We start from the raw sequence: 10,507 nt of genomic DNA, 5'->3' as shown, positions 1-10,507 counted from the left end.
TAATATGTCTCTAGCATTTTTTATTGATAACAGTTACACCTTATGTATTATTTATTTATTTGTCATATGGTGACGGAATTAATATGATAAATAAGAGGTAGTACCGTCACCTTATGTTTAGATTGCTTAGCTGCATTCTAGTCAAGTAAAATACATTTAATGCAATTTGTATTTGATTTTGGTGAGTTTTTTATTAATGGAAATTCTTTGGATTAAAGTCCTCAAAGGGAAAGTGAAAACACATCTTTATTTTCCGACGTGTATTGTGCAAATAGCTTACTCAATGTGAGTGAGACAACATTATTCTGTTACCATTCATGGCGATATAACAAACTTTTTTTAACATTCCGTTCTTGAATTAATAATAAATTTTTCAGATACTAAAATATGTAACAAATGCAATTCAATGAATTTTCCCGGAACATTAAAATGTCAAGAACATGAGCTGCGTGAGACATAAAAACTCACAAACATATGTGCTTAAAGCAACATTTACCTCCTAAAATACATTATGAATTTATTGAATTCTCGGAGACATATACATTCCCTCTTCCTTACTAATAATAAAATAAAAATTTCTTCCAGGCATTTCGATTTTTACATTTTTCAGGCATGATTACTTTATCTCCCTATAAAAAATACCTCAACTTTCCCGCATTCTTATCAATAATTAAATGACAATTCTTCAAGACAGTTGAGGAGTTCCCTACTTATTATCCTGTATATCAAGTGACTAAACTGTCACGTGAAGATACAACTTTCTTAATGACGGTCAGATAATCTTTCCTGCATCAACTGCATTAGCCAAGAAGCACACACATACTTCATTATAACTATAACACATGTAAAGGAGAAATCCCTTCACTTTTACTTACCAAAACCTTGTGCGTAATCAAGGTACTGACAATTAAAATTATGTTATGTTGCCGCATAAATGCAAAATAGTTAAGTAATGTTCAGGAATGCTCTTACACAAATAATCTGAATAGTTTCCCTGTTCGTAATTTTATTTACTGCTATAATTAGATCATAACACACATAAATAAATATAATATTGATTCTAGATTGTCATGGGTCTACATTGAAGGTTTCGGCATTCGATTTACATCATACACGTGATATAGCACGAGGACGCTGTTTAAGAGTTTCAGGGTGAAACTTTTATAAAGTTAGTAGAAATTAAGGTTTTTAGGAAAAATTGATTTTTGGGAAAATTGCCATTAAATGCACACCAGCTTGTCATTACGTAATTCTTCAAATATCTAGAAAATTATTGGTCCTACAGCAAAAATTATTAGAATAGAGTATTGTACGGAAGGAATTATACAGAAATTGTCTATTATTCTACACTTTATTCCATAAAATAAGTAGAAAAGGAGATTTTTGGAAGAAATTGAGGCATCCATTGCTGAATTGAATGTCATTAAGCAATTCTGGAAATATATGGAAAACAATTGGTCCTACAGGATAAATGCTTGGAACGGATTTTGTATAGAATAAAATTATCTATATTTTATAAGATTAATAGAAAATAAGATTTTTGGAAAAACCTGAGTCATCCATTACTGGATTTAGTGCCAAGTTTTTAAACAATTTTCCAAATGTCTGGAAAATTTTTGATCCTACAGTAAAAATGCCAAGAACAAATTTTGTTCGGAAGAAAATTTTTTCTATTATTCAGTATTCTACACTTTTTTTTCGTAAAATGGATAAAATGGATAAAGGAGATTTTTGAAAAACACTAAGTCGTCCCATTACTGAATCAAGTATCATTATGAAATTTTCTAAATATTTGGATTTGAAAAATCCTATAGCAAAAATGCTTAGAACAGATTTTGTATAGAATAAAACTATATATTTTTTGATAAGGTTAAACTCAAACTCAAACTCAAAAATGCTTTATTGTCAATATAAACATAAAAGTTGTAGACAAAGCCAATATACTGTACATTAAAGGAATAAAAACGAGAAACTAATTTAAAATCAAAATAAAATGATATAAAACTTTGAAAAATACTTAAATGCTAATCATTAAAAAATTCACTAGCAAGAAATATTTTCTTCCTTGTACGTAGGCTTTTTGCAGTCTTAAGTTGTCTTATTTCTAGTGGAAGTTTATTAAACAGCTTTCTACCTCCATATATGATAGAGCTACGGACAAGTTCAAAATGAGGAATGGGTAGCCTCAACAAATAATTTTGTCGCGTATTATAGTGGCTTCCTAAGTGGAGTTCCTGTTTATATTTTCTAAAAACTAAGCAAACTGTTTCCAAAATAAAGATACAACACAGGGTTAAAATATTATGACTTACAAAAAGCGGGCGACATGAGTCACGAGGCTTGGCCCCACATAGATATCTAATGGCCCTTTTCTGGAGTACAAACACTGAACTAAAAAGTGAATTTGAACGTGAACCCCAAAAGCAAATTCCATATCGAAGGTGCGACTCGATAATCGCGAAGTATGCAGATCTGGCGATGGAGAAATTAAGACTGGTGGCAATAACCCTTAGGGCGTAGCAGCCTGATGAGACTTTTCTACATACATTCACAATATGGTCTTCAAATTTAAGGAACTTGTCTATGGAAAGACCCAAAAACTTACTAAACGGTGGCATGGTGATGGCTTCATTATTTAAACATATATCATTTGTATTACATTTAAAATTAAGGATATTTGTTTTTGAAACATTAAATGTCAAAAAATTTGCATCACACTTTTGTATTTTATTTATTCTCAGTCTTTTATTTTTAACAAATCTGCAGGTATATTGGCCTCCATTTGAGAAACATCAGAGTCGTGCCAGAGGATGGTGGTATCATCGGCAAACAATGTAAATTTGCCAGTTACCTGCAGTTGTGGCAGATCGTTCACATAAATGAGAAACAGTAAAGGACCAAGTACTGATCCTTGCGGAACACCCACATTTATATTAAGTTCCTTAGATATACCACCATTAAATTTGGCAGCCTAGACACGATTTGATAAGTAGGAACGAAACCACTGAAGGGCAGTTCCTCTGAAACCATAGAGCTCCAGTTTCATCAGCAGCACTCTGTGACTCACGCAGTCAAATGCCTTGGACAAGTCACAGAATACCGCTGCTGCAACTTCACCAACATTCAGTCGGTTGTACAGGTGCTCTAGAAAGCTAAAGATAGCATCATTTGTGCTCACAGACTCACGAAAGCCAAACTGCTGAAGACTCAATAGGCCAAACCTATTTAAAAATTAAACCATCCTCACCTTAACGAGCCGTTCCACTATATTGGCTAAAGTAGGCAATAACGCTATAGGTCTAAAGTTAGAAGGACAATCGCGATCGCCACCCTTGTAAAGAGGAACAATCATTGCTCTTTTTAAGCACTCTGGGAAAACTCCAGACATGAATGAAAAGTTAATTGACTCGGCCAAGACTTGCAAAGCAACAAGAGGTAAATATTTTAAGAGAAAGCCCATCCCAACCTGATGAACTCTTATTCTTAATATTAACCATTAACTGTTTAAGCTCTTCTACACTTGTGGGGGCAAAAAAGAAAGATTCGGCTACTACCACATTGCTGAGATAGCTCCTGGGATCTATTTTTTGTGAGAGATTGCTGCAAGGTTACTAGCAATATCACAGTAAAAGGAATTGAGGACATTGGAATCTAAGGTACTTGGAATAACCAAGACATTATTTTTGCCCCTTAGCTCATTTAAAATCTTCGAAGACTCTTTTGCTCTGTTGGAGGAATTATTTATCCTCCTTTGAAAGTAGGTCCACTTAGCCATTTTGATTGAGTTTCTGTAAATCTTGCGGTATCTGTTATAATAATTTTAAAATGTTGCATTGTTCATAGCGTATTTCCTAATGTAAAAAAGAGAGCGCATATTTTTCCCAGATACTCGTAAACCCTTAGTATACCAAGGTTTTCTATTTCGTTTCTTAATATTGACAACAGGAAAAGCAGTGTTAAAATTGTTTAATACTATTTGATGAAAGCTATGCAGTGGGTTAACAGTAGTCAATACATTATTCCAACTTGACATATTGCAAAGCATGGAGAATTTGCGGAAATTAGCTCTAGTATAAAGTCTATCACGTGCAAACTTATTCTCATTAGCTGCACTATTAAGCTTTACTAATCCCACTATTGCCTCATGATCAGACAAACCGGCATTGATTGTTGTACACTGATTTTCGTGTTGGTTAAAATTCGTACAGAAGTAATCTATCAGTGAGGAAGAAAATGCTGAAATCCGGGTTGGCTGATCCACGTGCATCTTAATGAATGTTAATAGAAAATAAGATTTTTGGAAAAAACTGAGTCATCCATTACTGAATTGAGTATCATAACTCGATTTTCCAAATAGCTGAAAAACTATTGATCCTACAGTAAAAATTGTTTGGACAGATTTTGTACGGAATAAAATAATCAAATATTCTGTATTCTACACTTTTTTTCATAAAATTAGTAGAAATTCAGATTTTTTTGGGAAAAAACTGAGTCATCCATTACAGGATTTTGTGCCATTACACAATTCTCTAAATATCTGGAAAATTATTGATCCTACAGTAAAAATGGTTAAAACAGATTTTGTACAGAATAAAATTGTCTTTTATTCCGTATTCTACACTTTTTTTTATAAAATTAATAGAAAAAGAGATTTTTTGAAAAAACCGAGTCATCCATTATTGAATTTAGTGCCATTACACAATTTTCCAAATATCTGGAAAATTATTGATACCACAGCAAAAATGCTTAGAACAAATTTTATACAGAATAATTATCTATTATTTAGTATTCTACACTTTTTTTCGTAAAATCAATAGAAAATTAGATTTTTGGAAAAAAAAACAGGCTGACTGAATCGAGTGTCATTACGCAATTTTCCAAATATCTGAAAAACTCTTGATCCTACAGTAAAAATGCTTAAGACAAATTTGTATAGAATAAAATTATCTATCATTCTGTATTTTACACTTTTTTTCATAAAATTAGTAGAAATTGAGATTTTAGGGAAAAATAAGAATTTTATCATTAAAAAAATATCCACCTATTATGCCTCTTGCTAATAAGTTCATTGAATGTGGGGCAAATAAAATTCCGGTTTTAAAGTTTAATATTGCCGACGTTTCGGCCTATATTAGGCCAACCTCAGGACGATAAAAAATGAATTCCATAAACATTATTAAACGTACAAACATAAAAACGTAGTGAACCACAAAAAAATGCCTATTATGCACAATTGCCTTTTTCTTATACGGAAATGGAACCAACTAATGATTTAATTAGCAAAAGGCATAAAAGATTTTTTGATATTCATAATCTTATAACCTAGAACCAAAAAGGCTTATCCTAGTGATCATTCCAATCATTATGATAGTGATTTAATCAATTCCAGGCCTCATCTGAATCATTTATTGAATTGTGTCTATCACTATAATGACTTGTTCAATTTCAGCCTGATGAGGTCTTACCTGAAACATCAATCATTTTATTGGTTACGAAGCGATGCCCCCTTAAGACCACAATAATGTTTATTTAATCTAGTTATACTTTGAACATCTAAGCATAATGGCTTTGATCGAACATTTGGGTAAATATTCGATCTTAAATGTATAGATATCGATATTGTAGGTGTAGTTACTCTCACATTCACCAAAATATCAAGATGCTTGTAAAAAATGTTTTTTTGATTCATTGGTGAATGCGCCAAGTAGTTCAAAAAGACGACACTCTTAAAATCAAATTAAAAATTATTTCTGGTAGTATTCACCGAAACTTTTCTGACTTTGAATGGGAGTTTCGCATATCTTTTCCAGTTTAATTAAAAAAAAGATCATTTATTCAATTCCAGGTCTTATATGAATCATAAACATTGCTACGGATGCTGTTATAGTTCTTAAGATCACTGCCATATTCACCAAAGAATCAGGATGCTTGTAAAAAATAATAAAAGGGCTTTTTATATAGGGCAAATAGTGTGTTAAATTATCTAGGAGTGAAATATCATATTGTTACTTTTGTCTCTAAATGTTTTAATTCCATACTTTTTTTTAGAGTTCTTGCATCTTTATCATAGAAAATGTTGGAGGTATTGGAAAAATTGCATTAAATCCAACTTTTATTTATGATTGTATAGATCTGCACCCCAAAAATGACCCAGAGGACGACCTTATAAAGTAATTACATAATAAATTAAAAGAGATCGTTTTAATTGAGGCTCCCCGACCGAGATATAAATAGCCCGAAAATTTCGCGGATACATTCAATTTATTGACACATAGCAGCAATAATTTTGAAATTTTTTAATCGAAGTAACGTTACTTCTGCCGCGAGATAATTTATTACATTTTCTTGCATGACATAAATAATTGGTTTAATTATTTGGGCTTGAATGTCACCTTTATTATTTAATAGGGGGGCATTTTTATTTAAAAATTTAAGGAGGAATGTTAATAGTATTTTGACCTTATTTTGACCTATGCGCCAGAGGCTACCATGAATTTTTTTTATTTAGCAATTATTTTATTTAAATGAAAACAATTTAGAAAATTGCTTTCTAAAGCTTAGCATAATGAATTTTTTAACTAGACTTTTAAACCATATAAAATTATTATTTATTTTATAATAATAATATTTTTTGTAAGTTTATCTAGTAAATTAAATTCCTTGATAAATCTGATTTAATTAAATTAGTAAAGTCTATTAATAAGGCTGGCTGGCTCTGTAGGGGAAGATGAATTATTAATAAAGGATTTAATTTTATGTTCGCCATTTTATCTAAAAGCTCTTAATTAATTACTGTATAGTTCAGAATAACTTTCGCGAAATTAATAAACATTTACCCAAAATATCTACTCCTAGTGCCAAATGTGGTTTCTAACATTTTGGAAAAACATATTTATAGTCAGAAATTCATGTGTTCTCTTCGTTGGCACCAATAAAGAAAGTGTTGATTAAATCTCAAAAAATTTTGTTATTGAAATTTGTAATTTAAAAATTCTCAGAAGCAAAAAATATAGGCCTTATAGTTGACAATGAATAAAACCTTTGCTTCTCATATAAATACAAAATTACGTATTGCCTACTTGCGACTAAAGTAATTTAACACAAATGTAAGATTCTTGTCCTATGCAGTCCTATTGTTTTTCCCCGATTTTCTTATCTAAAAAATTTACAAATTAAGAATAAAAATTACGAAATTCAAGTTGACTTTTTTCCTCCATAAACTACCATCAATTTTGTGTTTTTTTTAATTTAAATGCGGCCCTGGATATCGATTTTGTCCTATTTTTTGGCATTGCAGTGGTTGGCAAAAATATTAAATGACATGACAAAAAATATATAAGCAGAGATGGGTTAGGAGATTCTAATTACGTTTTTTGTTTTTCCATAGAAGCCCAAAAAATTAAATAGAAAATCCAGGGTTGTACTAAAAAAAATAAGTTCGAATAATTTAAAAATAATATCTTGCAGGGAATAAAATATGGTCCTGTGGCATGTCATTTATTTTAAAATATGGATTGAAAATTCAATTTTATATTAAATTATTATACTATGAATTTTTTTTTTAAATATTGATTCTTTAATTAAACATTACAGCAAGTGCGACAGAGAAAAAAATTATTTTGAAAGTTACATATCAAAGATAGATGCGTAGAGTAATATTATGACACACAAAATCCACGTATTTAAAAAAAATAAGGTGAACAATGAATAAAAACATTATTTTGCAGGGAATAAAATATGATCCTGTTGAATGTCATTTATTTTAAAATATGGATTCAGATGACCCCAGAAAAGAATTAAATTGGAATGGTTTTCTTATAATCAAGGTGCACTCCTATTTGCCTCCTTTATTAAATTAAATTAAGTAAATTTGCAACTGTTTTTTGGCAATAAACGTTTTTTCAGTCCTTTCTTTCTAACTTTGTTACTTTCATCAATACGTCTTAATTATATTAAATATTGACCTGTACAGGGGTTAGGTGAAAATGTAGACAAAAAAACTTCTGAAGTTTTACTTGAAATGTTTGAATCCGATGTAAATATTTTTTCTATTTTAGAAATGTCAAATTTTGACAGAAGCTTAGTTTTTCCTTATGAAACACCTTGTATATGACTTCATAGTTAAAAAGAGATTAATTTTCTGGTTTCAAATATATATGACTTAACTACTTTCAATTAAACTGTTTTTGAAATATCGGGCTCCAATGTATGCCATTTAGTAGGCAGCAAATGATTCTATTCATATTTTTTTTTTTTTAAAGCTTGAAGCCTTATATTTCCGAAACGGTTTGATTAAAAGTAGCTAAACTATATATAATTGAAATCAGAAAATTCGGCTCTTTTTAAACATGAGATCATAAGTTACATTTTTTCCTTTTCACCTAACCCCTGTAGAGAGGGGTTAATCTATGGGGAAAGACCCTGTACATTTCAGGTACGTCTAATATTACCAATATTTGACCCCATTAATTATTTTTTTATTTTACGCCTACAGGAAACTAAATATTTATTTTCGAACCTGCTTGAGTGCATTTTTCTTACTACAATTTTACCGACAACTGATCAGTTCACATCTGCTCAACATGATGTAAATCGTGTTTATTTTCACATTATGCAAGTGCGTTAATTATGGACCTGGTTTTATAACCGCAAAGAGAAATAAAACAACCAGACAGCATTAGTTTTTTTTTTAATTAAAAACATTCCTATAACTTTGTCTTTTTATATAAAAAAAGGAACATACTTCTTAGTTTGTACTAAAAACGTACAAATAATACTGATTCTGAATTTGAAAATCATGCCTACTTAACCTAAATAATAAATAAAAATCCTTACAGACTAAAATATTTCGGATGGGCCTAATTAACAATAAATAAATAAAATAAATAAATATTTTATAAACTAAGGGCGCACAGCCGACACGCTAAGTAGTACAGGTGCATCGAGGTGCAAGCCATCGTGAAGATATTACCGATGGCTATCGACATGTGAACTTTCCTGAACGCTTTATGAATTTTCACGTAATGAGGGCACTTGAGCAATTTCCCGGGTTCCAATTTTCCCACTTCCATGCCAACACCCGCATCTTTTTCCATCTCAATTTTCATTGCGATCAATGCGAGTAGCGGAGGAGTCAAATATAAGAAGATCACCAGCTCAGTTAGAAAGCAAAGTGACATTGCAAACGCCTGTAAAAAACAACAAACATACTTTTAGCATTAAGTTATAAGGTGCTTGAAATAGTATAACTACCTGAACTGCGATCTCCGTGGTCCTTAGTTCGCTGTTTTTAGCCCTCAAGAAGATGGCTAAGGTGATCAAACTCAAAAATGCGTTGAGTAAGAAGTATTTTGGAAATAAGATCTTCTGAACGCTCCCAAAGGTGTGCCTAGGCAGTGAAAAGTAGAGAGCTAGTCCGGAAACAAAGGTCATCCAGATTTGGGCGCCAAAGTGGGCGCTAAATGATCCCAAGTAGAGCAAGGTCCATAAGGGAGATAAGGATGATACTGATCTTTTGCTTGGTAAGCATAAAAAGGCGATCCATAGTACGGCTATTGAAGTCACTAAGTGGGCTGGTTGGGTGGTTTGACATAAGATTCTGGAAAATCAAGCAAAAATTTAGGTGACGTGAGCTTCGGCACGTTACTCATTGAAATCTTAAGGACAATCCAGATAAGGGTGTAATTATATTTATGTAATAAAACGTTATCGCTATTGAGGTGCATTCGTTATTTTGGTTCCTGTTCGTGCATAAAACTTAAAACATTTTTTAAAAGTTATGCATGTGAAAAGTAATAAAAATAATAAGCTTGACGTCACTAATAGACCCTATTGTTGTTTTTAATACATGACAATAAAATAAAATAAATGCTATTTAGATTTATGTCGAAATACGATTGTTTGGAAAGTTTCATTTTTATATATACCTGTATGCAGGGGTCTCACTAATAGACTTCATGTATCCATTTAGAGAAAAGAACAAATCTTTGGTCCACATAGTTGTCACAGCCAGAACATCTTGGGTCAACTGATTCTCGTACTTTTGAGGTTTTTTCTTACGCTCCGGATACACCTCCTCAATCGCGGGCACATCTTCGTACTTGAGGCTCAACGGGTAATTGAGACACTCCTCACTTTGCGGCACTCTTCCGACACACATTTCAAATTAAAAGTCGCGTCTCGAAAGATTCGATAATAATTAATTTATTTCTCGATCGGATCACAGACCTTCAGTCGATAGAGAGAAGCTTTCTGCGGTCTTACCGGTATCGTAATGATAACGAAACAACCTCAATGCGGCTGTCGAGTTCACTTTATATTTTAGACTTTGTTCCCCCACTAGGATCTCGGTGGAAGGGGAATATCGTTACGGGACTTTTTTTTTAATCTTAAGGGATTTTTTCTAGGATGGACTTTTAGTACAGGACCAATTATACATTTTCAAGATTACATGAGCAATTGCATATTTTTCATTTTAATTTTTTTTTAAGGAAAGATGATGATAATA

At 31.6% G+C, this 10,507-nt stretch overlaps 1 protein-coding gene across 1 annotated transcript; it reads right to left on the bottom strand.

Annotated features, from left to right (window-relative positions):
- Positions 1-8,672: 8,672 nt before the first annotated feature.
- On the bottom strand, positions 8,673-10,299 carry LOC126748572 (transmembrane protein 205). The gene is made up of 3 exons (XM_050457900.1): positions 9,927-10,299; positions 9,253-9,598; positions 8,673-9,188 (listed from the first exon to the last, which is right to left on the bottom strand). The coding sequence occupies exons 1-3, from the start codon at positions 10,157-10,159 to the stop codon at positions 8,895-8,897; spliced, it is 873 nt and encodes a 290-aa protein (XP_050313857.1). The 5' UTR covers positions 10,160-10,299; the 3' UTR covers positions 8,673-8,894.
- Positions 10,300-10,507: the final 208 nt, after the last annotated feature.

This window comes from Anthonomus grandis, chromosome 22 (assembly GCF_022605725.1).
Source record: "Anthonomus grandis grandis chromosome 22, icAntGran1.3, whole genome shotgun sequence".
Classification (NCBI taxonomy): Eukaryota; Metazoa; Arthropoda; class Insecta; order Coleoptera; family Curculionidae; genus Anthonomus; species Anthonomus grandis.
Note: the sequence above shows the minus strand (reverse complement) of the source record. Positions and strands in the feature narration are given on the sequence as shown.